At 40.2% G+C, this 26,823-nt stretch overlaps 1 protein-coding gene across 1 annotated transcript in view; it reads left to right on the forward strand.

Annotated features, from left to right (window-relative positions):
- ODAD2 (outer dynein arm docking complex subunit 2) overlaps positions 1–26,823 on the forward strand; it is a 114,722-nt gene that overhangs the window by 70,298 nt on the left and 17,601 nt on the right. The window contains exons 17-18 of the mRNA XM_042476158.1: positions 9,460–9,574; positions 25,180–25,368. Of these exons, the coding sequence (XP_042332092.1) occupies positions 9,460–9,574; positions 25,180–25,368 (304 nt within the window). The remainder of the gene's footprint in view (positions 1–9,459; positions 9,575–25,179; positions 25,369–26,823) is intronic.

Consider the following 26,823-nt stretch of genomic DNA (forward strand, 5'->3'; position numbering starts at 1 on the left):
GCATTTTATTATGTAACGTGGGGTGGGGTGAGGGAAAACTAATGTTTGAAACACAGAGCTTCAGAAATCCAAGCTACTTTGTATCTTGGCCTTTTTATCTATCCAGAAATACTTTTTTAAAAAACTAGATTAAATAGAGAGATATTATTGGTAAGATCGTTTGTTTCTATTAATTGATGTATCCATACACCACTCAGCGTCTGACACTTTTGGGGATTAAAATAATCATATTTTATGTGGATGTCAACTTTCAGTTTCACAGGGAGTTTTTAAAAATAAATAAATTACTGTATTTAATTCTTAGATAAAAATAGTAATTTTCAAAATTGAGAAGACTCAGGCCTGATAAACATATGAAGCTGCCTTATAATTAGTTAGACCTTCAGTTTGTTTAGCATAGTTCTGTTTAGTTTAGTTCGTTCTGCAGTCTTTGCCAACCAAATTTGTTGGACTACAACCTCCTTAATCCCATTCAGCATGGCCATGATTGCTTCTTTGATGGGAGTCATAATGCAGTATCTGGCGAGGGGGCGAGGATATAGACAGTTTGAGAAAATTTGCTTTAATGGATCCTGCACACACCTACAAATCAAAAGTACTCAGGGATTGGACCTCAACACTGATGAATCAAACCTAACAGATACCTGTGGTCCTGTCCACAGATCCACTTTAAAAATGTTACCATATTTATCCAGGGAATACTTCCAAAGGTAGGCACGGTCTGCTCCAGTATTCTCTTACTTGGTGCCATCCAGATGTGCTGGATTATAACTCCCATGAACTCAAACCAGTGTTATCATCTGGAGGGCACCACACTGGTGAAGGCTAGCCTACTCCAATCAGAACAGGAACAGCTACTTCTTTCAAGATCTCAAGGGAGACATCTATTTCAGGCAGAGATGGCAGACCTTCTGCATGCAAATTCCTGTTCTGCCACTAAATGGGCCCCCTGATTCTCTCTTAGATAATATCTGAATACTGATCTTTCTAAACTGTATTTTATATTTTAAGGTGCTTTGGGGTGAAGTATGTTTTCTAATGTTTCTGCACATCCAGGTTGTTTTTTTTAAATGGTATACTTGGCACTATAAGAGTGCTCTCCTGCAGTACCAGTTAAACTGAATGTTTTAGTAGTTGTACATGGAAACTAAACAAATACCAAACTATTTTTTTTTTGCCAGCACTGCACACTAAGAGTGTGAATTGAAGAAGCTGTTATTTTATTAAGAGCACTATTGATGTTTGACTTGTATAATGTAAAGCTTGTACAGTTTGAGACCTCAACATTTAAATTTCATGAGAAATGTTCCAGGAAAATGTTCAGATCAGCACTTGCTTTTACTCTATCTGGGGGGAAGCCTCCTCAAGGATGTGATACAGTTTTTTGCTTATGTACAACCAAGGTTGACAGGAGATAGCGATCTCCTCCTCTACCTCCTCCTCTTCCTGTTCTATCTTGCCTAAAACACTTGATATTCATAGAATGGCACAGTGACTGATTCCACTTTCTTGAAAGGGGTGCTTGTTTCCATGCTTTGGCTGTCACCCAGTGGCAAGATAGGGCAGGAGTGTAAACTTGGTGTATGTGAACAGGGCCAGTTGTGAATGGGGCAGTGGTAGAAAGGCATGCATAGATTGAATTGCTGCCACATCGTATCTCACAAAGTATTGAAGGTTATCAGATGTAATTTTTGTATTAGCCTAACAGTGATGCTGGATCATAAATCAGCAAAGAAATCCAAACAGCCAGTTGGCAGGAATAAAACCTCAAGAGTACTCCACTGCTCAGACCCTATTGCTCCTGTATCCAGCTTCATACTAAAAGGTGGTATGAACAAAAGCACCAACATCAACACAAATTAAGGTTTAAAACAAAGGTCACCTTGTTTAAGAGTGACAAAAGGTGCTACTGATAGATTGGGATGAAATACTGCCATTTTTGGCCATTCTTCTCTAACTGAATTGCACTTTTGATCCTTCTGAGTTCTTTTCACTGTAGGAAGTATTCTTGATATTAGTCTGCAGTCCAGAGCCAAAAAGTACTCTTTTAAGGTTTTTAAAAGGCAAGTGTTATATTTTAGAATATTTGATCTGTGATTGAGTTCAGAAAAATGAATTTCTGGATAAGAAAAAACACTAGCCTTTTAAAATAATTTCCCATCTTCCTCCTTTGACTAGGAAAATTTTCTCTTTTAATGATGAACATGAAGAAAGATTGTCCCCCTGAAAAACTGACAAGGATCCAAAACACACTGCTGAAATAATCCAGTCTGAGACTGCTTTAACTACCCTGGCTTAGTGCTAGGGAATCTTGGAAATTGTAGTTTATTGTGGCACCAGAGCTCTGTGTGAGAGAAGGCTAAGTGTCTCACAAAACTACAATTCCTAGAATTCTGTAGCATTGAGACAGGGCAGTTAAAGCAATCTCAAACTGAATTATTTTTGCAGTGAATTTTGGACCTATGATGTTATTAGAAAATGTTAGCAAGTTAATATTCAGAAGGTATCCAAATTTACAATAAATGCCGTCTCCCTATAAAGATGTTAACCTCCAGTATACACGGTGTCTCATTAGCTATTTCAGAGTGCTGGAACTATTATTAACTCTTAGGGAAATAAATTAATTTTTCACACTATAATTTTAAATTAAATAGATGGGCTGGTAAATCTTGCTGAGATGCCTCTCACCATTTAGAAAGGAGAGTTTATCAGGTACAGCAGCACAAACAAAACAAAAAAGATAAGCTTCACAATCAAGGAAACTAACATTTCTGTCCAGAGTTGCCCAGTAAGTTGAAGCATGATTTCCTTATCTCAGTGTAAATGCTTCTTATAACAGTCTGCTGCTGTTGTGTGCCTTTGAGTCATTTCTCACTTAAGGTGAACCTGTCACAGGGTTTTCGTGGCAAGATTTGTTCAGAAGGAGTTTGCCTGCCTTCCTCTGAGGCTGAGAGAATGTTACTTTCCTAAAATCACCCAGTGAGTTTCCATGACTGAGCTGGGATTTGATCTCAGGTCTCCAGTGTCTAGTCCAGTGCTTAAACCACAACACGACCCTGACTCCTGGTCTGTTTCCCGTCTGCTATTCAAATTTTTCAATGAAGACACCAGAGCTGTATGTTTCATGCAAATTTTTCTGATTAATAACTCATAATAATTATTTCAATAGGATAAGGTTTTTTTACAAACATCTGTTATGAAACCCATCCATTTACATGTGTTTGTATAAGTGTATACTTGTACATTAGTGATCTTCTACAACTGCCATAATTCATATTTTCTTAGATTTTCCTGTTGCCTTTTATTTGACTTCATATGTAGCTTTCTTTGTTAAGACTTTGAGTCTTATCCACTAAAATATCATTTTTAAAGAAAATGAACCAGATGTAGCTTGAGTCCCTGATTTACAATACTATTTATTGAAGCAGTTTGTAACTTTTTTAATGCTTAAGTTTAAAAGAGTTGAATTGTGGTTTTCAGAAAAGATGAGATTGTGCTTTGTATGACTTGAAACCTGTAATCTTACCAGGGAGCACAATAAATATAGTCAGTATAACAGTGTTTACATTTGTGTATGTGGTCTCAGTTGGCAGGAGATGCAGTCAGACTTTTCAAGAGCCCTGGCATATTGTGGCGTAACAAAAAGGATGATAGATATAAGAAACAGATGTTGAGGGTGTGTGCATGTGTCTTTGAATAAGTCTGGGGTTTGTTTACCCTGGAAATATTCAATATCAAATTATTAGAGTACAGAAATGGCTTGCTCTAGATTAAGATTGTTAGCATGTAAAAGAGAGACTTCATTTAGAATTATTATCTTGGCAACAAAGCAGATTTAACCCTGGTAGCCCAGGAGATGTTTAAAATGATCACTTGTATTAAAACCTTGTTGGTTAAACAAGCAACTGCCCTAAACAGTAATCAAGGTCTAGAAATATATTCCAGTATAAATTACACAAGTAATCAGTTTTGTAGGAGACCAAAATTGGCTTACATACAACAGTGCTTTAAGGAACTGCTAGAGTTGCTCAGAAATGATGCCTTGTCAGGGGTATAGTGGTCTGGCGTATAACTGGTTTCAAGAACATAATGGTACAAGGCAAACCCAAGAGGCAAGGGTTTTTGCAGAATGATGTCCCAGCAGCTCTTAGGTAAACCTTTTCAAGAACTCTCTAGGAAAATTGTGATGAAAACTGATCCAACTGTCTAGAAAGGAAACAGGCAAGGAAGTCACATGAATTGGACAGAGAAACAGATTAGAAATGAATGAATAGCTGCAGTTGGGTTTCAGAAAGCAGACAGGAGAAACAGTCAAACTGGAGAAGCCTGCAGTTTCAAACCACTGACCTCCCTTGTACTGGGACCTCCCAATGCAAAACCTGCAAGGGTTTCCCAAGAGAGTTACTAAGGAGTCCAAGCAGCTAGCTATAATCACAACACATAATACAGTTAGACCAGGCCAAAAAAGAACAAGATTTTGTAAATATTGATAGCCCCTATGTGATCACACAAGTGATCATACAACAATTTCCCACAGCCTAGTCAGATTCACAAGGAGATTATTGTTGTCTGTAGAATGCATACATGTGGGAGTTTCCGCTCCTGTGTAGTCACAGATGCTGGACAGAACTAAAGAAGAAAATGTCTTAACTACTCTGTCTAAATTCTCCCCTAGTCTTGTGATGGGAGTATTACCATTCTTGTGAATAGGGAAGGCCATACAGATGCTTCCTGCGTTTTAGCTCAGATGGGCCCAGGAAATTCTGCAGGTTGTATACACACCTCCCTTGCTTCCAGCCCAGCTTCTGTGGGTGAGAAACTCATTTAGTCCTTGAGGTCTTAAAAATCAGCCTATGGGAGCATTTCCCCAATACCAATGAGGTATGATTACTCTACAGGATTTAGACAAAATACATAAAAATGTTTTAGACATTTGTGCAATTTTCTTAAGTGTTGAAAAGGTTCTTCCAGCATGTGGATTTTGATATATAAGCCCAAACTTACAAAAATTATCTCAGATCTATTCAATATATTATATCAAATATTTACTTGTTCAAGATACTATCAAAAGTAAAATTACCTTATGTCAAATAACATTTGATTTAATCTTCTCTGGCATTCTCCTAATTTGACCACAAATAAATAAGGCCTTTGGCCATTTTTATTAAGCCATCCTTAACTTACATACTAACCTCATAATGTCAACATTTTGACTTAACATCAGTTAAGAATCTATGACCACAACAATGTCTAAAATGCTAAGCATGAATGGATACAAATTTTGATGCCAACAAAAGTAAATGTGTTTTAAAAAATTCCAGGCTGGGTCTGTTAACTGTACAGTACAATTCTTCTAGTTTTCAGCTACGGCTGAGAAAAAAAATCTGCTTAAAGCAAATCATGCCGTACAAACCTATGCTCATTTTCAAAGGGAACTTTCCCTAAGTAACAGTGCACTTTTTAAAAATAAAGTTTTGCCCTCTTGATTTATTTTAATCTTTCTGTTTAATTGGATTTTTTCTGTACATGAAACTAGTAATTGTGTATTTCTCTGTCATTTTCTTTTAAAATGAAAATCATCTGAGAAGAACAAGAATTTGTTTCTTCAGTTCTATGCTTCTCTGCTGGACAGGACGGCATTTAGCATATTTAATCCTCCCCTTCTGGGAACCTCTAACAGTGAGATAGCAGTTGGGAAGATTCTCAGTTTTATCTTCTGGCTTCTGTCACGGTCCGTTTGTTCATGATAGTTTTGGAAAGCCTGGACTGTGGCATTTTGAGCTGCTCCCTCTTCACCTTGGGCAGCATATAGCCTTCTCTCTTGAGTCAGGATGAATGGGTGATTACCCAGGCAGCATGAATCACAGGGTGAGCCAGTATTGTGTAGTGGTTTGAGTATTGGACTATGACTCTGGAGACCAGGGTCTAAATCCTCACTTAGCCATGAAAACCCACTGGGTGACTTTGAGCAAGCCACACTCTCAGCCTCAGAGGATGGCAATGGCAATCCCCCTCTGAAAAAAAACTAGCCAAGAAAATGCTGTAATACATTCCCCTTAGGATTGCCATAAGTGGTAAACAACTTAAAAACAAACAATACACACATGAATCATAGTTTTTGTGCCAAGCAGAGGTTCCATCTTCACCTAGCTAGTTTTGCACTGGGTCAATATGCTTCTCTTTTCCTCCTCAGGTATTCTAACTTTTAGGAGGCCCAAATGAATGACACAGCCTCGCTTTGTCCCTCTACCACTGGTGTTAGCGTCAGGGACGTAGCCAGGATTTTAGGAAGGGGGGGTCCAGACTAAGTGCCACCATTATAATGGGGCTTGGGTGCGGCGGCACAGCAGCACACACCATTCATTTTTCTAATGGAAGGAGGGGGTCTGGACCCCAAGGACCCCCCCCCCTTGGCTACATCCCTGTTAGAGTGCAACTTAAAGCCACTTTTAAATATCCCTGTTCTAAACTCCAGGCAAAGCTGAAACCTCACTTCTGCTCATGGAGATCCTCTGTTCTTATGAGCAGCCCTCAGCCAGGATGTACCGCATCTATAAGTTGGGAAATTTATGGCCAAAAATTGGCCCCAAAATCCTGGGTCAAGTTATATACAGATTGATATAGGAATACTGATGATGGAAGCTCATTCAGTGACAAGACACACACATACACCTTCCTCCCCACTTTCCCTCTGTGCCTGGGAATGGGCTGCTGGAAACAGAGAGAATGTAGGGCAAGTAGGTTTCTTGGTGGGATTGTAGGGCCAGACGGCACCTGTGACTAACACCACTCCAAGGAAAAATAGCTGTCTTGGTGCTTCCTCTCTGTGACAGAGAAACAGCCTCTGTCTACTGCTGGGGAAACACTGAAGAGCCACCATGGTCCTGAGGAGGTTCAAAGTTTTACCCTCGACTTACCCATGGGCATACCAAAATCCTTAACTTTGGCCCCAAAACTTGCCCTCGACTTATACATGAGATCAACTTATAGTCAAGTATATACGGTATTATGCAGCCTTTAGCACCAGAGTGGAGGTTTGTTTTGCTTCTTGAAGCTTGTGCTCTTCTGGTCATGGCTATTTTATTGCAGGATCAAATAATTCATTGACTGGAGGTGGTATGTAAGTACCAAGAGACAGGCAAGATTGGGACAGTAAGTAGGGATGTGTAAAAGCCAGGGTTCAAAAAGCCAGCAGACATAAAACCATTTTTGTCTGGAATGATTTACCAAGGGAAATGGCATTTCTCAGTGGCCTGACTGTGTGTCAGGGACTGAAGCCAGCCAATGCAGATAGATTGATACAGAGGCAAAAGGTATGGGTAGAAAGGAAGACAGCTGGGATGAGCATTACAGGTTCAAGCCAGTGTAATGGTGATTCAGCCACAACATTTTTAAAAAATCCATATTTTGAATTCAGATACAGCAGACTGGAGGGTACACCAAAAGACAACCAAATTTAAAAAGTAAGACTTTGCTTCCTTATTCCAGTCACAACAAAAATCCACCGAACAGTGATACCTTTATGGGGACAACCAAAATGCACAAGCTTCACTGGCTTCTTCATCTGGCAAGGCGTTACAAATCAAACAGGAAGAAAAAATGGAAGGTGTTATTCAAAGGCCTGCATTTTGATGTTTTTCTTCTTAGTTAAGATGGTATGAAGGGGCAAATCTTGCAGGCATGTAGCCTCACAAAGGATGAAGACATGCAGGTTTCCAAAGGAAGCATTTTCTTTGTGTTGAAGATGGATGTTCAATTTCCTGGATTTTGAAAATGTCTCAGCTATCACATGGACAGAAGGAGGAGGTGCCAGATTCTTGCTATGACATATGACCAACACAGCTACCTGGATGTTTTTTGCTTCCTTATGTGTTTAATGCAGAAGATGCAGAGCTATGATTTGGAAAGAATGGTCTTAACTCTGAGCCATGCACAGTCTCATTGTGTAGCCTTGGTTAAATTACTGTCTGTCAAACTAACTCTTAATCTGTACAGCTCCTATTGATCTGAAAAACCTCCCAGGAAGGGATTAGTGTGAGAAGCCACACAATGAAAGCTTTGAGATACTCTGCATAAATGTTCTGCAGGTGATGACAGAACACTGCAATAGTGGCTCTAACTTCTGAATTCATTCAGTATAGATTCTTCAGAACAGTGACGTATATGCCTCTTTTATATATACTTATGTGCCATATTGTGACTTCCCACTTTTGGCCCAAAATGCTGAGGGTTTTTTGTTTTGTTTTTTTGATCCTGGCGTTCTTTATTCTGGCAGTGTAAATCTGCTTGCCTTGTTTAATGTTTCAAATTGTCCTTGCTCCCCTCCAAAATACCTGGAATATTGGAAGCAAAATTATATAACCAGGTTGTATCCATTTAAATAAAGCTATGGTTACTTAAGACAGAAAGTTCATGTTCTAAATCATTCCGTCTGCATCAAAATAACTGTATGATTACGTATTGGACTGATTTTCTACTTAGTTTTCATTCCTGGCAAATTCATTTTATGTAATGAACAGAAATGAGATGTTCCTGTTTGATTTGTACATGGGTAAAATCTGTACAGTACTTTATTTTATTTCCAAAATAAAGTATTCACAATTAAAGATTTGGACAAACAGTGTAGAATTAAACATTTGAGGTTATAAATCAAAGTAGACCTGATTTTCCTTTATCTTCACCTCATCTGCTTTGAATTTTATATATCTTCCTGAACAAAGCCATGTTTGTAAAGGATATTAAGTTTTGTTTGGTATTCCTCTACATTTTAAAGTACTCGGTGGACTTTAATATGATGTTATGATCCCCTAGACTGATTGATATATAAACATAAGACAGATGGTTTAAAGATGATTCTGATGATAATTCATTTTTCAGTTAGACATGAAGATGGTTTGATTACAGTATGTTTAAGCAATTATAACACAGTTTTCAGTGTTAGTCTTGTTGGTAGGGAACACATGGGAAACAAGTTGCACGTTCTTCATGTCCAACAAAGGGTGCACTGTGGTGTGACCCATTTTAATTCTGAATGTTAGGTTAGCAACATAGAAATTTAAAATATGTCATACAGCAAGGTAAATAAATTAAACATAGACTCAATATAGAGTTAAGTACATAGTTTTTTGGCATAAATATTTGTTTTGGAAAGTATTTGTTGCTATATGAAAGAAACCAGTATGTTTGAATTTCAGTTTGACTTTTCATGCAGCTTGTTAAAAAGTCACATGGCTTATTTATGAAGTTTAGAAGAGCCTTAGCTATATAATGCAGTTTTCAAATTTTATTTTATTTTAATTTTGAGAAAAGATTTTTAAGGCTAAGTGCTATGGGAAAAATTATGCTCAACACTCAGAAGAATCACTCAAAGAATCTGTCATGTTCTAAATCACTTTTACAATTAACGGTTGATAATTCTGTGTTTTTCAGCAGAACATTTTCCATGTCTCTCTTTAATAGGATAATTGATCGCTTGGATGGTGTTCGTTTGTTATGGTCTTTATTGAAAAATCCTCACCCAGATGTTCAAGCAAGTGCAGCTTGGGCTATCTGCCCTTGTATTGAAAATGCAAAGGTAAGAAAATAGTTTCAGAGATTCTTACTGCATGTGAAAACAAAACAGAAATGGAGCCAGAGATTAGCCCCTTTCTCCATCCCTTACCACATGATATCATAGTGCTTCAGTTCTCCTCCCACAGAAGATGGTTGTAAAAGCATGCCTTTTGTTGAACAGATTTTTGTAGCTGGAAAAAACACACACTTTTACAACTGTCTCGATGGGAACCAAACGGAAGCGCTACAGCACCATGCAGTAAGGCATTGAGAAAGCTGCTATACTTCAACTCCATTCCCACTTTGTTTTCTTTTATGATAAGGCTCTAAATCTTTCTAGACTATTGGCAATACATTTGTCAAATGGTGTGAAGGTAGACTTGGCAAAAACAAGTGTTACTATTTGCCGATTTTCATGCCTGTTAAGTATTACAGTATTTGCCCTTTTCCATACAGTACTTAGATGTGTTGGTATTATAGATGCAAATAGGTCCAGGTTGAAGGTAAGGATCAGTGAAATGACTGTTGGTGTTACAGGAGAGGAGATTGGAAGAGGAGAAAGTATTGGTGTCCCCCGTGTGCATTTGCTAGGCAGGGGGGTAGGGGTGGGCATGGGATCAAGCAACTTCTCTATAGAGAAAGGTCATAGGCTGTCCTAGTTCAGTATCTTCAGTATCTTTTCCAGATCTTTCATAGCTACCCTTCCCATTCCTAGTCTTCTTCTTGTTTCTTGACTGCAATCTCTATTCTGGTCAATGTTTGATCCTAGATGTGGGAATTCTTTAACTATTTCAGTTTCCTCGTTGTCTAGATTCAATTTGTGTATTTCTTCTATGATCATTATTTTTGTTTGCTTTGTGTTCAGCACCAGACCTGCCTTTGCACTTTCTTCTTTGACCTTTCTTATTAACTGTTCCAATTGCTGAATGTCTTCTGCTAATAATATGGTGTGATCCACATATCTTAAGTTATTAATGTTGTTTCTTCCTATCTGAACTCCTCCTTTTTTTGATTCTAATCCTGCTTTTCTTATGATATTTTCAGCATATAACTTAAACATGTAGGGTGATAGGATACAGCCTTGCTTGACCCCTTTGCCTATTGGGAACCACTCTGTTTCCCCGAATTCTGTTCTGATGGTGGCCTCTTGTCCTTCATACAGATTCCTCATCAGAACTATTAGATGTAGTGCCCCCCCCCCCCATGTCTTTAAGTGTGTTCCATAGCTTTTTGTGATCTATACAATCAAATGCTTTGCTTAGTTTATGAAACACATGCTGATTCTTTTTTGGAATTCTTTGGTGCGCTCCATTAACCATTGTATGTTTGCAGTGTGGTCCCTAGTGCCCCTTCCTTTTCTGAATCCTGCTTGCACCTCAGGAATTTCTCTCTCCATGTGTGGTTGGAATCTATGCTGCGAATTTTGAGCATTATTTTGCTTGCAAGTGAAGTCCTGATAATTAATTGATAATCTATTACTTATCCCTTCTGCTTAGTTTAAAAACAGCTTGTCTATAGCAACAAATTAGTTCAGATAGAAAAGACAGACAGTCTTGTAGAAGTATGAGACATTATTTCAGATGCTTTCTATATGTTAATTTATCATTTGGAATCAAATCTCATTTGTTTTACGTCTTTATAAAGTAAGTAGGGGTATAACGACATGTTAGGCTGGATTTTATCATCCTTAGAGTATATATATTGAGCTGAGCAAGACTTAAGTTAAATAGTTAAGTCCCATCAATTTTAGTGGGTCTATTCTAAGAATGACTAAATCCAGATCTGTCCTTACTATTTAGTATGCTTCTTTTTTCTAAACACACTTTTTATATGCAAACATCATTTTAAAATTTATTAGAAAAATACAAAATATAGAAATTCCTGGAAAAAAATGCACAGTGTATATAGGGTTGCCATAACCCTCCTGCCGACAGGACATTCCCGGTTTTTCACCACTAGGGGGCGTCCCTGCACGGTTTCCTCCTTGACTCCCGGCCTGTTGCCAATCTGGTGACTTTCACACCAAAATGGGTACTTTTCAGAGCTTTTGGTGTGATTTTGGTGGTTGGTTTTAATGGTAATTTTGAGAGTTGAAATAAGTTCCAATTATTTTTATTCAATTAGGGCTACATTTTATTGCCATATTAACATTACAGGGACTTTTCAGGGATTTTGACTGAATATTTGGTGAGATATGGGGGGGCGGGTTTGGTGAGTTTTGGCCAAACGTTTGGGGAATTATCTTTGAGGCTTGTTGGCAACAGGAGGTTGCCAGACTCAGGAAGAGGCGCTCCTCCTCTGTTTGGTCCCAGCAAAGCAGCAGGGGGAGAGGGCCATTTCCTTTGGCACCGAGGCGAGGATGATGATGAGGAAGAGGAGGAGGAGGAGGAGGAGGTGCATGGCCATTTTTAATATTTATTTTGCCCCTGTGTATTTTTTCTAACTTTGACTGCCAGGACACAATGCTCTGGAATTCTGGTGTCTGTGAGGCATTTGGCTTTCTCTGTCAGAGAGCTTTGGTGCCACAATAAACTACAATTCCCAGGATTCCATAGCACTGAGCCCTGGCAGTCAAAGCAGTGTGTTTTGGACACAGATATCCTCCTTTTGTGAATTAATGAATGAATCCAGTCCCTAGCCTTTCTATCTCTCTCACACACTGCAGGAGTAATAACCCACTTTGAGACTGCTTTAGCTCAATGGTAGGGAATCCTGGGAATGCTAGTGTTTGGGAGACATTGAGACTTCTCTGTCAGAGATGGCTCTGAGACTACAATAGACTACAATTCCCAGGATTCCCCAGCACTGAGCAGTCTCAAACTGGACCATTTCCTCAGTGTGGATGCACCTGGTGAGGCATTCTGGGCACTGCAGTTCAACTACGTTTGGAGAGTTATGTGACTCCCTGTCAGAGATAGCTCTGGGGCCACAGTGTACTACAATTCCCAGCATTCCCCAGCACTAACCCAGGACAGTTAAGTCACTCTCGAACTGGATTCTTTCCTCAGTGTGGATGCAGCTTTGGTGAGGAACTCTGGGCATTTCAGTCCAGCTATGTTTTATTTCTGCAGTGTATTTTGGACCAGAGACAAGGTGACCAGACATCCTCCTCCTTTTCCAGGACATGTCCTCTTCTGTCAAATTTCAAAATGTCCTGCATTTTGATCATGCCTAAGAAACATGCATTTATATTAACATTTTTTAAAAATCATCAATTTTTTTGCGTGTCCTCCATTTATGAAAACTGTGTCCTACATTTGAAAATGTTGTCCTACATTTGTCCCGGTTTGGAGGTCCTGACTTATGGCAACCCTAAGTGTATATATGTAAAATGTAACTTTCAAAATAATATTATATTATATTATATAAAATCCACATTTTTGGCAAAAAGTACCCCCTTTTGTGGATGTCGGCCATGACAAAGGATTTTGGCCTCACTGGATTTTGGCCATGATGTCTGAGGCAACTGTAGCAGGGGTGGGACCGTGTTTTACTCCTGTGCTCCCACAACAGGCCACACCTTAAGATTTTTTTTAAACTGAAAGTCTGTTCAGAAAATGACCAGAAGGCATTTCTAGGCTTGAGAACCTAAACAAATGCACAAAAAATGGAGTTGGGAGGATTCAGAGGGTCATAGGAACAAAAATGCCCCTTGAGATGGTATTTAGGGGTGATTTGGGGGCTCCTGTTTAAAAATTAGCGACATTTAGAGACTAAAGAAGGGGGAGTTGGAAGCTGCACAAATTCCACAGGCTGCACTTTCTCTACCACTGTAGTATAATGTGTTATTAACTTACAATAGATATGAGAGACTAAACCTTTAGTCCCACCTCATGGGCTTAGCACACTAATTTTCAAAACAGATACCGTATGTATTCGACTACAAGTTGACCTCATGGATGAGTGGAGGGTAAACTTGGAGGCTCCTTCAGTGTGTGTATGCAAGCGAAAAGAGGGAAACAGCAATCAATATGAGGCTTCAATGTTTCAACCTTCACTCCCGAGACAGCGAAGCACAGGAGTGGGAGAGGGACTGTTAAACAAACAACGATCACTCAATCACCAAGAACTCTATCTGCTTGGCTCAGGACAGAAAGAAACTGTGTGGGGAAGTCTGAAAGAACTGCTATCACATCACCATACTGACCCATAAATAAATTGACCTAGGATTTTGGGGTCAATTTTTAGCATATTTTTAGACGTATAGATGGGTAATTTTCAAAGGAAGGAACTGGCAAAACAATCAAGCAACCTTGCCTAAGAAAACCCTATGAAGTTCAAGGAATCTCCAAAGGTTGACAGGTAATTGGAGGCATATAGACACACACAATTTTCCAAATCAAGGAACACTTCTTCATTCAGACATTATCTACCAGTGACTTAATGTTTTGTACCAAATTTTTCCCATGCCTACAGCAGAGAAAGAAGTTGGTTGCTTTTTGTTATTTTCCCAGGTCAGTTTATCATATCAAAGGAAAAGCTTTTTCTGACAAATTTTGAATAGAATATCTTCTGAATATTGGTGACTTTATGGAACTGTACACTGAAAGGCTGCAATAGCAGATTAATAAGCGGCTTCCAAACAAGGAAATGCTGGATTTAAAAATATAAGTAAAAAAGAGATGCATTGCCAATTACCTTCTTCTACACATTTCCATACATATACTCGAGGAACACATGTTGAGAACTTTAACATGGCAGAGGATTGGACTGGATGGCCCTTGTGGGTATCTTCCAACTCTACAATTCTATGATTCATGCACACCATGACATAACAGACCTTTTCTGGTGAAGAAGTGAGCAATGAGACAACAAGCCTAAATTTAGGGTACTGTAATGTGCCATTTCTTACAATAATAGAATAAGTACACATGTAGCATTCCAAGGGAACCAGCAGTTTCTCAAGTTAAGTCTACAGGTATGAGAGGCAGAAGACTTTAGATGCTGGTGAGACACATAGGGGCAGAAGAATGTGCTTTCTTAGCAACAAGGGTAAAGTTTGGAACTCCCCTTTGTATTTTATTAAATACATTAACTTAATCAGTCTATAAACCTTGACTTTCCATCAGATTCTAAAGGATTTGGGCTATGACACAAATTAATTATGATAATACTACTGGGCTTACTCGTTAAAATGATGACTCTGATGATTGCAAGGTTGGTAGATTGGCAGTTCAAGACCCAAGCGCCATGTGACAGAGTGAGCTCCCGTCACTAGGCCCAGCTTCTACCAACCTAGTAGTTTAAAAGCATGTAAAAGTGCCAGTAGATAAATAGGTACCACTTTGGTGGGAAGGTAACAGCATTCTGTGTGCCTTGGCATTCAGTCATGTTGGCCACATGACCATGGAATCGTCTTTGACAGCGCTGGTTCCCTTGGCTTAGTAACAGAGATGAGCATTGCCCTCTATAGTTAGAAATCAGGTCAAAAGGGAAACCTTTTTATGTATTTTTGTATTTGCAGTATATTTTTCTTAATAAAATTTTTTTAAAAAAAGAAACAAAAGGGAAACCCTTACCTTTACCTAAAAATTGTGACCAAGCTAAGGAAATATGGCACCTCCTTCCAAACATGCTAGGTATGTTATGTGTTTTGATCCATACGTGAGAATAAGCTTCCCCTGGTAGGTAGGCAATATTTCCAGCCACATAAAACACTTCTGAATAGATTTCATGGGCTTCTCTGCATCAGCCAAAAGCTTTGGGTTCTCGCTGCCTCATGTTGTCTAGATCAGATGATTGAGGCCAAAACTCCTGGAGCAGGATTCTGTATGACCACACGCAGATCCAGGGGATCCAGCCTAAATAGCCTTTCTCAAGTTCTTGAGAAACCCTGTGGAAACCTAGGTGTGCGCCCCCCCCCCCCCCCCCCCCCGTGTTACCTTGCCAGCTATCCCTCTTCCTCTGGAGCCCCACATTGCTACGTCTGATGTGGCAACATGGGTGCAGTCAGGTCAACACAGAGCAAGGTAAGAAGCATGTGCCTGTCCCAGTCCTGGATCGGTGTGGGGATAGGTGTTTGATCACCCTCTCGTCGCCATGCCAGCCGCAGTACTGACTGGGGGAAGCACCAGGGCCAGAATAGCACAGGCTCAGCTTCTGCTATTTTCACCCATCTGCTCAGGCCCCATGATCTTGAATCCACAGGGATAAAGGATTAATCAGAAAGCAAGGATGTTGCAGAATGGAATCCAAAAGTTACTGAATGCTGAAATTAGATTGTTTGTAGTGTCATTTTCTTAGTTTCACAATATGATACAAGTCATGATCCATAAAAGTGAAACTCTGGAGATTATCACAAGCATCTTAGAATCATAGAATTGTAGAGTTGGAAGAGACCACAAGGGCCACCCAGTCAAACCCCCTGCTATGCAGGAAATCTCAAAGCATCCTCGACAGATGGCCATCCAGCCTCTACTTAAAGACCTCCAAGGAAGGAGACCCCACCACACTCCGAGGGATAGTGTTCCACTGTCAAACAGCTCTTACTGTCAGGAAGTTCCTCCTAATGTTGAGGTGGAATCTCTTTTCCTGTAGCTTGCATCCATTGTTCCGGGTCCTGTTCTCTAGAGCAGCAGAAAACAAGCTTGCTCCATCCTCAATATGACATCCCTTCAAATATTTAAACAGGGCTATCATATCACCTCTTAACCTTCTTTTCTCCAGGCTAAACGTTCCCAGCTCCCTAAGTCGTTCCTCATAGAACATGGTTTCCAGACCCTTCATCATTTTAGTCGCCCTCCTTTGGACACGCTCCAATTTCTCAATGTCCTTTTTGAATTGTGGTGCCCAGAACTGGACACAGTATTCCAGGAGGGGCCTGACCAAAGCAGAATATAGTGGCACTATTACTTCTCTTGATCTAGACACTATACTTTTATTGATGCAGCCTAAAATTGCATTGGCCCTTTTAGCTGTCGCATCACACTGTTGACTCATGTTCAACCTGTGGTTCACTTGGACTCCTAAATCCCTTTCACACATAGTTTCATTCAGCCATGTGTCTCCAATCCTATATCTGCATTTTATTTTTCCGTCCTAAGTGCAGTACCTTACATTTCTCTGTGTTGAATTTCATTTTGTTAGCTTTCAAGTACAGTGGTACCTCGGGATACGAAATACCCAGGTTACAAAATTTTCGGGATACGAAAAAATCCCATAGGAAATCATTGTTCCGGGTTACGAATGTTTTTTCGGGATACGAAGAAAATTTTTGGTGCTTTTTTCGGCTTTTTCGCACGAAACGCGGCTTTTCCCCATTAGCGCCTATGGCAATTCGGCTTACGAAGGCTTTTCGGGTTACGAAAGCGGCCACGGAACGAATTAATTTCGTAACCCGAGGCACCACTGTATATTCAGGTCATTCTGAATTTTGATCCTGTCCTCTGGAGTATTAAGTATTCCTCCTAATTTGGTGTCATCTGCAAATTTGATGAGTATGCCCCCAATTCTGTCATTCAAGTCATTGATAAAGATGTTGAATAACACTGGCCCCAGGACAGAGCCCTGTGGGACCCCACTGGTCACTTCTCTCCAGGATGAAAAAGAACTATTGTTGAGCACCCTTTGGGTTCAGCCAGTCAACCAATTACAAATCCATGTAACAGTTACCTTGTCTAGTCCACATTTTACAAGCTTGTTTGCAAGAATGTCATGGGAAACCTTGTCAAAGGCCTTACTGAAATCAAGATATACTATATCCACAGCACTCCCTTCATCTACCAAGTTGGTAATTTTATCAAAGAAAGAGATCAGATTTGTCTGGCATGACTTGTTTCTCTGAAACCCATGTTGACTTTTTGTGGTTTTGGAATTGCCTTCTAAATGTTCACAGACTCTCTGTTTAATAATCTGCTCTATAATCTTTCCTAGTATTGATGTCAGACTAAATGGACGATAATTGTTAGGATCCTCTTTTCCCCCCCTTTTTGAAGATGGGGACAAAGTTTGCCCTCGTCCAGTCTGCTGGGACTTCTGTACTCCAGGAGTTTTGAAAGATTATTGTCAATGGCTCTGATACTACATTTGCTAGTACTTTTAATACCCTTGGATGTAGTTCATCTGGTCCTGGAGACTTAGGTGTGTTACAGACGGGCCCATGAGGCACCGTTTCCTGACGCCCCTTGCCCCTCATGCGTAATGACTGTCAAAATGGCGGCGGCCGTTCCACCCGGCTGCCGCCATTTTGACATAGCAGACACTCTGCGTCCACATGTCGCGTGGCGGAAGTGATGCTGTGAGTGCGCGACTAGCGCCTCAGCGGCATCTCTTCCGGGGCCGAGGAAGGAGCACGATTTTCGCATTCCTTCTTTGCTGCGTCCAGGAACCACACGGTTTGGATGCTGCGGTTCCTGGATGCAGCAACCAGCAGCGGCGCGAGACTGCCCCTTCTGGGCCGTCTGTAACGCGCCTTAAATTCATTTATTCCTGTACTATCTCTTTACTTATTCTCTGCTGAAATTCCCCTATTCTCTCCTCTGCTCCATTATCCTCAGGTTGAGCACCCTTTTCCTTTTTTGAGAACACTGAGACAAAGAAGGTGTCGAGTAATTCTGCCTTTTCTCTGTCCCCTGTTAGCATTTTGCCATCTTCTCCATATAGTGGCCCCACCGTTTCCTTCTTCTTCCTTTTGCTGTGGACATATCCAAAAAAGCCCTTTTTATTGTTTTTTGTGGGTTTTTCCGGCTATGTGGCCATGTTCTAGAAGATTTTCTTCCTGACGTTTCGCCAGCATCTGTGGCTGGCATCTTCAGAGAAATGGCCCTTTTAATTGTTTTTAACCTCTCTAGCAAGCCTGAGTTCATTCTGCCCTTTAGCTTTTCTGACTTTACCCCTACACGTGCCTGCTATTTCTTTGAATTCCTTTGTAGTGATTTCCCCCTTTTCCCATTTCTTATACATGTTCTGTTTAAAAATTAGCTCAGTTGAAAGTTCCTTAGTCATCCATCCTGGTTTCTTGAGACACCTCCCATTTTTTTTTTCTCACTGGAACTGTTTGAAATTGTGCCTTCAGTATCTCCCTTTTGAGAAACTCCCATCCTTCCTGAACTCCCTTCTCTTTTAGTATTTCTGACCACAGGATCACCCTCAATACTTCTCTACATTTACTGAAATCTGCTCTCCTAAAGTCTAGAATGCATGTCTGACTATGCCTGGCTTCTCCTTTCCACTGTATAACAAACTCCAGGAGAACATGGTCACTTCCACCTAATGATCCCACCACTTGCACACCATTAACCAAGTCATCCTTGTTGGTTAGGATCAGATCTAAAATAGCTGACCCCCTTGTTGCCTCTTCCACCTTTTGGACAATGAAATTGTCTTTGAAGCAAGTGAGGAATTTGCTAGACCTTGAGGATTTTGCTGAGTTTCAATTCCAGCAAATATCAGGATGGTTGAAGTCACCCATCACTACTACATCTCTCCTTTCTGAGTGTGTAGTCATCTGTTCTAGAAAGGCATCATCCAATTCCTCCATCTGACTGGGGGGTCTGTAGTAGACTCCTACCATAACATCCTTGTTGTTTCCCTCCCCTTTAATTTTTATCCAGATGCTCTCCACCTGGCTGCCAGTATTGATGTCCTGGATCTCTTCACTGGTGTAAGTATCTCTGACATATAGTGCTATTACTCCTCCTTTCCTGTTTGGCCTATTTCTCTTTAAAAGGTTATACCCCTCTGTTTCTCCATTCCACTTATGATACTCATCCCACCAGGTTTCAGTGATGCCTATTATATCATATTTGCTTTGTTGTACTAGGAGTTCGAATTCATCTTGCTTATTTCCCATGCTCTGTGCATTAGTGAAGAGACAACGCAGACCATGGGTCCTCTTTACTTGCTGCCTGTGCAAGTTTTTTTTGCCTCCCACTGTTGGGTCCTTGCACTATTTGTCATGTTTCCTTTATGTCAGCTTGACTATTTTCTCCAGCCCTTTTGCCTTCCTTAATATTGTCTCCTTCCCCCACGAAACTCAGTTTAAAGCCCTCCTGATCAATCTTGAGACTGTTGGCAAAAACATTTCTTCCAACTGGCGTGAGATGCAACCCGTCTGTTGAAAGAAGTCCCTCCTCATGGAACCGCAGCTCATGATCAAAGAATCCAAATAATTCTTGGCGGCACCATCTGCAGAGCCAGTTTTTCATATCCGCTATTTTCCTCTCCCTTCCTGGACTATCCCCTTCAACTGGCAGAAGAGACAAAATGACAACTTGTGCATCCATTTCTTTCAGCTTCCTACCTTGTAATCCCTTCTGATGTTCTGAAGGCTGTGTCTTGCAGTATCATTGGTTCCCACATAGACCAAAAGAATGGGGTATTGGTAGGCTTGACCAGTCCTGTCAGCCTCTCTGCCACATCATGGATCTTTGCCCTGGGGAGACAACACACCTCTCGAGACATCTTGTCTGGCCTACAAATCACTGCTTCTGTACCCCTCAGCAAGGTGTCCCCCACTACGCCCACGTGCCTCCTCCGAGGCTTAGCAGCAGCTGTTCCCTCTGGTGGGACTCTCAGGCTCCCTTGCTCTGTCCCTGAAGTCTGTCCATGCTGCTCTTCCTTGTCCTGCTTGATAAGAGAAAGAGCTTCGAATCGATTCTCTAGCTGCAAGCTCCCAGAACAATCTCTTCTTGGCCTACTTCTCTGTGTGACATTCCTCCAGTTGTCTGCCTCCTGTGTATGTGAAGTGACTTCCTCCGCCCCAGCAACTTCCTCTGTGTGGTACTCCTCCAAGATTGTTAGTTCTGTTCTGTCCAGGAAATCCTCTTGCTCTCTAATATGCTGAAGTGTAGCTACTCTGGATTCCAGCTGCTGTACTTTCTCCTCCAAGAGTGCTACCAACTTGCACTTGGTGCTTGTGAAGTTCTCCACTTCTGTAGGCAAGAAGGCAAGTCCCTCAGTGTCCATACTGTGAAGTCTTTAGTAATGACTGAAACAGGACTGTGGGCTTCCTCCTCAAAAAATCCTCTGGTAAACACCAACATTAAGGCCCCTGATCACCTGGCCTTTTCACCAGTCTCTTGACAGAGAGCTCAATCTACTGGGAATATAACTTTATAGGAATGTCCCGGCTGCTAGCTTGTACTTAAAGGCAAGATTCTGACTCAAGGTTTGCTTCTCACCTGCTGCCTCTGCTGTAGATTTCTTTGGATGAAAAAAATTGTGCGCCATTAGCGAGGGGTTATATAGCGTCTGGGAGGAGTTATATAGCTCCACCCCCTGGTGACTCACAGATATGACTCTCAGAAGCTTAACTCCCTCAGCAACAAGCACACTCTCCCAGCGTTTTTAAAAAAATTCAACCACTCACCACTCAAAATGGCTTCCCAGCTCCTTCTCTCCTTCTCCTCTCTGTGGCAGAACCTTATCCCGTCTTTTCCCAATGAGATATACGCACATTTAACTTCAAAGACTGGTCTTATCGCATTCTCCCATATACAGCCTGTATGCAACCTGGGTTATCCCATGGCTTTTCAAGGACAGGATTTTTCCTTCCTTGAAAAGCCATATGATACCCAGGCTGCATATATGGGTTGCATAGGGAAGAATGCAATAAGACTTGTGTTTGAAGTTAAATGTGCATATATCCCATCGGGGAAAAGACGGGATAAGGCATGTGCGATAATCTAATCTATTTTTGTGCAATTCTGGCCTTTTCTTCACTACCACAGGCAGCCAAATCCAGGTATATCTTGGCTGCCTGCATTGGAGTAGGGAGGGGAGAGGAGTTGCATAAACACCTCAGAGCACTTTGGTGTATTATGGAATGCAGTATGTTAGTCTTTCAGCATGTTGATAACTACTGTGAGGGTGTAAATAACATCTAAGCATACTTGTTTTGCTATCTTTTTTATTTTAAAAAAGAGCAGCCCATGTAGGCAACCCAGTCATGCTAACTCAAGTAGATTTAGATTAATTAGCCAGTTAATTCAATAGCTGCAAACCATAACAGTAGAAGTAATTGCTGTGACAGAGTGGAAGTATTTTAGCCAATCAAAGCAAATAATTCTGAAGAATTGCAGTGAAAAGTGTTCTGAGCACTGTTGATATTGGAAAGTAATTTTGTAGCCATGATACTACTTTATTCCCTATGGTGATTAATGTAAACATAAAAAATATCCAGAAATTACAAAGTCTCCCTTGTTTAAGCACAGTTGCCATGTTGATCCCAAACAAAGACAGAAGATCCACAATTATTCAGATATTTTTAATCGGATAATTGTGGATAACAGTGTGTTGAACTAGCTTGAATTTCAGCAAGCAAAAAATCTTCTCTAGTTTCACAACATTTACCATATAGTGTAAATAAGGCACCGGTTTTCATACATAGTTTTTTCACATTGACTTTCATACATTTTAGTTGTATACTTAGTTTGATTAAAAATAACATTCACTTAACTTTTTGTAGTTTTTGGAAATAAAAGAATGTTTAAGATTGTGTTTGTTTAAGAGTAACTACTTTTCTTTGTGCTTTCATATTTCAATATATTAAGTTGTGAATTAAGCCACTATGTGTGAAAAGAGGAGCAATATACTGGAACCTGAGCCCATGGATATGTCAATAATTTGTTCTTCTCTCTGCATATTATGATTCCCTCTCATAATGATTAAGCATTATGCAGGAAATATGTTCCATCTATTCTGATTCATATTATCATACATTTTAAGCCTACAGTAAATCTAGAGCTAGTTTTGAATCCATGGTATCACCTTTGAGAAGTGCAAATAGCTTATTCTCCCAAGTACAAATAGTCCCATCTATATGAAGAAATAGGTTTCGGAATGTGCAGTGGCATCACTGAGAGCACAAAAGAATTGTTGCAGAATGTAGGACAATCTCTGCCTAGCTATAAAAGTCAGTGTGACAAGCCAATCAAAAGAGAAAATCTGGTTCTGAAATGGGTTACTCAACTAGAGGATGAGAGTTGGAGTGCTAGGAACAGATTGCAAAGAACAGAACAAAACTCAGGTAATTCCTGGATATAGTAACAGAACATTTTACCATTCTGAACCATATTAGTAATCAAACTGATTAGATCCAGGGGCAGCTACAGATGTCAAGACAAGGACACAGAGAGACCACAAGCAATGAGTGTAACCAGGTTGAGCTGCAGCAAAGGGTACAGTAGAGGAGCAGGAATTGTATGTATGTACATATGTATATGTATATGTGTTATGATTTAAATAAATGTATAACCAATCCTGTTCTATTAGCTCAGTGTGACAGCAGTAATTTAGACATATATGAGATGAATAAATTAAAATATGAAAAAACTGAAGAAAAATATTATGTATCCCTAACACTGACTTGTGGTTTTTTGTACACTCACTATATATACAGTTGTCCCTTGCTATCCATGGGGGATCAATTCTGGACACACACACCCCACGCACGCCCTTTGAAAAAGCCAGGCCTTGCAGTCCACAGAAGCTCATATCTGTGGATGGCAAGTGTGCAGTTGGCATGGGCACACTGTACATCTTTGGCATTGGATAACAATAAATGCTCATGCAAATTATTTTATAAGTATAGCAAGCTGTGGGTTTGATCTTAGCTGCTGTCTGAGAGTAATATTTCAGTGAACAAGGTATGACCATGGGTCAGACAAAGCCAGTGGAAGATTCACTGGATCTTAAATTGTGGTAAATATGTTCCAGTAATTTCGTTCGAAAAATTTCACTGTAATGTTTACTCCTCTTTTGGTTATTGTTTGGAACTGGTATATGACATAGTTAGTGTGTTCCATAACTGTGATGGTTTTACAGAAATGGTGTTAATCTTAATAAGAAATAGGAGTTAAAACCAATAATTTTATTCCAGCATACATTTAATTATAATCTTAAAGAGGTCATTGTAAACTGAAGAATGCAAGTCCAGGCGTCCAGATTGTATCACCAGAACTGTGACTACTCCATATATAGGCGTTGACTGTCCCTCATCCAGTCCTTTGCTAAGATATTTGGCTCATGCATTCATCATTTACCATATGCTATTAGTTTTCCTTTCTACTATAACATTATCTTATCCAATGCAAGCAAGGTAAGGAGAAGGTTGTCCTCCCTGCTGTCCTCCTGTAAATGGACAGCATGGTGTGCTTTAAAAATGATAATCCATGGAGTTGGACAGGGACAGTCCTCCAGAAGGAAATGTAGTCCAGAGCACTGTTGGTAATTCAAGTTTATTTGCACAGCCACACCATCACATTTTTGGGCAAAAGCAACCAGAGTTGATAAATTGGCTTTGACATTTTGGATTTTCTAAGATGCTCTAAATGGAAAATACTACTGATTTTTCTATTAGAAAGCTTTTATCTATAAGGGTAGAATATTTATAAACACAGAGCCTTTTCAGAGCAGTATTTAGTTTACAGTACTTGAGACTAAGAAGAGATTGTGGGTCTAAGACATGAAAAAGCCTCAAATGTTACTATTTGGCAGACAAGTGTATGTGTCATGGGATGACGATATGAAAACCAACAAATGGCAAGATGTGGCCTCACAATTCACATGTGGCCCAAAGAAGTGATTCCAGAAATCCCAATGGTTCCAGTGTTACTGTAGACTCCTTCAAGTATGGTTTCTTCTGTGATACTGAGAAAGTTTGTTTCTTTTATCTTATTACTTTTAAATTAGCCCAATCAAATTCCTACATTGTTAGAAGGAAACCTATTATGAAAATAGATGTGAGAAATTAACAAATATAATGTTGGAGTTTAGGATCACAAATATAGTCAGCAGTTATGTGTGAGATGACAGTGACCTGAGAAATTTAGTGCTGAAAACCAACATTGGATGGAATTGCACCTGCATATGCTCCTGCATAGCCTAATTCATTCCTACTTTATATTCCTCTGTATGAGTGCATATCTGATATGGGACAGCAAGTACTAATGCCATTCCTGACACAACAAAAATGTCAAAGGAACTGTGTTATTTTGCAGTACAGATCACATGGAATAGTTGCAGGTTGGCTTTACACTCTGAAGCAATAGGACATACACATTTGTTGTGCAGATAAACGTGATAGAACCCTTATGCAAGTTGGCCCTGCACTTCCAACCCTTAGGCTCCTAGCACTCACCTTGCTTTTTTTTACCCTTTCTTGGATCTAGTACTGGCCCCCAAAATAACCATTACACTTAACAATTGGCTATGTTGATTGGTGTGGTAAAATGTGATCAATTGTCCTTCTTAATTATGAAATTAAAATATCCAGACAGAGTTGTAAAAAAAAACCCCTCTAAACCCCTATCCATTCTCCTCTTCATAACTGGCACTGTCTCTGTTTTTACTGGTCCTGTCTAGTTGTTTTACAGACAAGCTTCTAGGTTATATCCCTTCTCCCATAGTCCCCCCTCACTGTATTCCATGAGCTGCAATTGCCTGGCTACACTTTGGCTTATTATTATTATTATTATTATTATTATTATTATTATTATTATTTATAGCCCACTTGGATTCAGAGTGGTTCCAGCAGTCTACAAAGTCCTTTTCCTGAAACAACAGCTTTGGAAACAAAAGATAAGAAGAAATGGGAAGTGGAATTGGCTGCAAAATCCATTGTTTTCATTAAATCACATCATGATTAAGCCATTTTAAAAATTCTGTACTTATTTTGTTTTCACTTAGGATGCTGGTGAAATGGTTCGTTCATTTGTTGGTGGTTTAGAACTGATAGTGAATTTATTAAAATCAGAAAATAAAGAAGTCCTGGCTAGTGTGTGCGCTGCTATCACCAACATAGCCAAAGATGAAGAGAATTTAGCAGTTATAACAGATCATGGTGTTGTCCCTTTGTTGTCCAAACTAGCAAATACAGTGAGTAATACTTTTCTTCATAATATACTTTAACATCTGTTAACTTATTGAAGTGTGCTATATGATTCCTTCCTCTTGCTGCCAGTAAGTGTTGCTGTAGAAGGTGCTTATTTTGATGTAATAAAAGAAAAGAAATCACGTTTTAAAAAATGGAAAATTAGAGAGGGAGAGAATAAAAGACTTTGTTGTGGGCTTACTCTGAAGCAGGAGGAGGACACCAAGTCTTTATGTCTTTAGGGACTGAAAAGAATCACTGGATAATGGTGAAACAAGTCAGGGTCATGATGATTCCTTAGAAAAGTGTGATTCTTGGGGTTCTGTATGTAAGTTCTTTTCTTGCTTATTTAGTGCTTTTAAATGTGGGGTTTATATACAGCCCTTTCTGTCTGTACCCATATTTCTCTATATGTTGCGTCCGCTCAATATTTTTATATATTTGTGCAGCCTTCTGATGTCCAGTGTGGCCCTCAGACCTTGGCTACTTGCCCAGTTCTGTTGTAAAAAAGATATATTTGGAGGGCAGAAATGGCTGTAATTGCCGCTGTTCATCTAGTTTCAGCATAGAGATGGTTGCCTCTGTTTGGAATCTTTTCTGCTATAACAGCTCCTAAGCTTCAGATGGAGCCATGCTGAAAGTGAGGAAAACGTTCAGCACACTTATATTAGTTTTTTTTTAACAAAGGCTAAAATCCTACATGCGTATATAGTTCCTCTTGCAGCTCCACATTATCCCATCACTCAGCAATTATCAGTTGCAATTATCACTCAGGTGGGGTCCTTGCTGCTGTTCCTACAGGGAGGAAGAGGGTATCTAGTTCAGACCATAGAGAAGCAGCTGGTCTTAACTGAGTTGGGGGAAGGGGAGAGATGAGGGTGTGAACTCAAATAGAATGCACCTGCTTTTTTCTTACCCCAGAAGCTTAAAGCAGCCAGATCTTCATACACTGCAGAAATAAGTCAATTTGACACCACTTTAACTTTCATACAGTAGCTCAATGCTATGGAATTCTCTCTGACAGAGAAAGCTAAATAGCTAACAAAACTACACTTCCCAGAATTCCATAGACTTGAGCCATGGTAGTTAAAGTGGTGTCAGCCTGAATGATTTCTGCAGTACTGATGTAGCCATAGTCTGAATTGCTTCCTCCCTTCCCTTTCCTCCAGTAACAAGTGGTGGTGTCACTGGGAAGGTGCAAGGGCTGTGGAATGCACTAGGTGCCACTCCACAGGAGGTGTGACACCTTGGTAGGGTCCTCCTCCCATTGCTGAAGAAAGGCAACCACGGCCCTCGTGGCTTTATCACCACCCCACCTCTCCCCCCGAGAAGGACCTGGACCAGTGACAAAGCCATGAGGGATGAGAATGGGAGTGGGGGCCGCTGCCACTACCCTTTGCAGCCCACCCCACACATACCAGGTGTCACTAAGCCTGGTAACACCACTGGTAACAAATAGA

The sequence above is a fragment of the Sceloporus undulatus genome, chromosome 6 (assembly GCF_019175285.1).
Source record: "Sceloporus undulatus isolate JIND9_A2432 ecotype Alabama chromosome 6, SceUnd_v1.1, whole genome shotgun sequence".
Taxonomy (NCBI): domain Eukaryota; kingdom Metazoa; phylum Chordata; class Lepidosauria; order Squamata; family Phrynosomatidae; genus Sceloporus; species Sceloporus undulatus.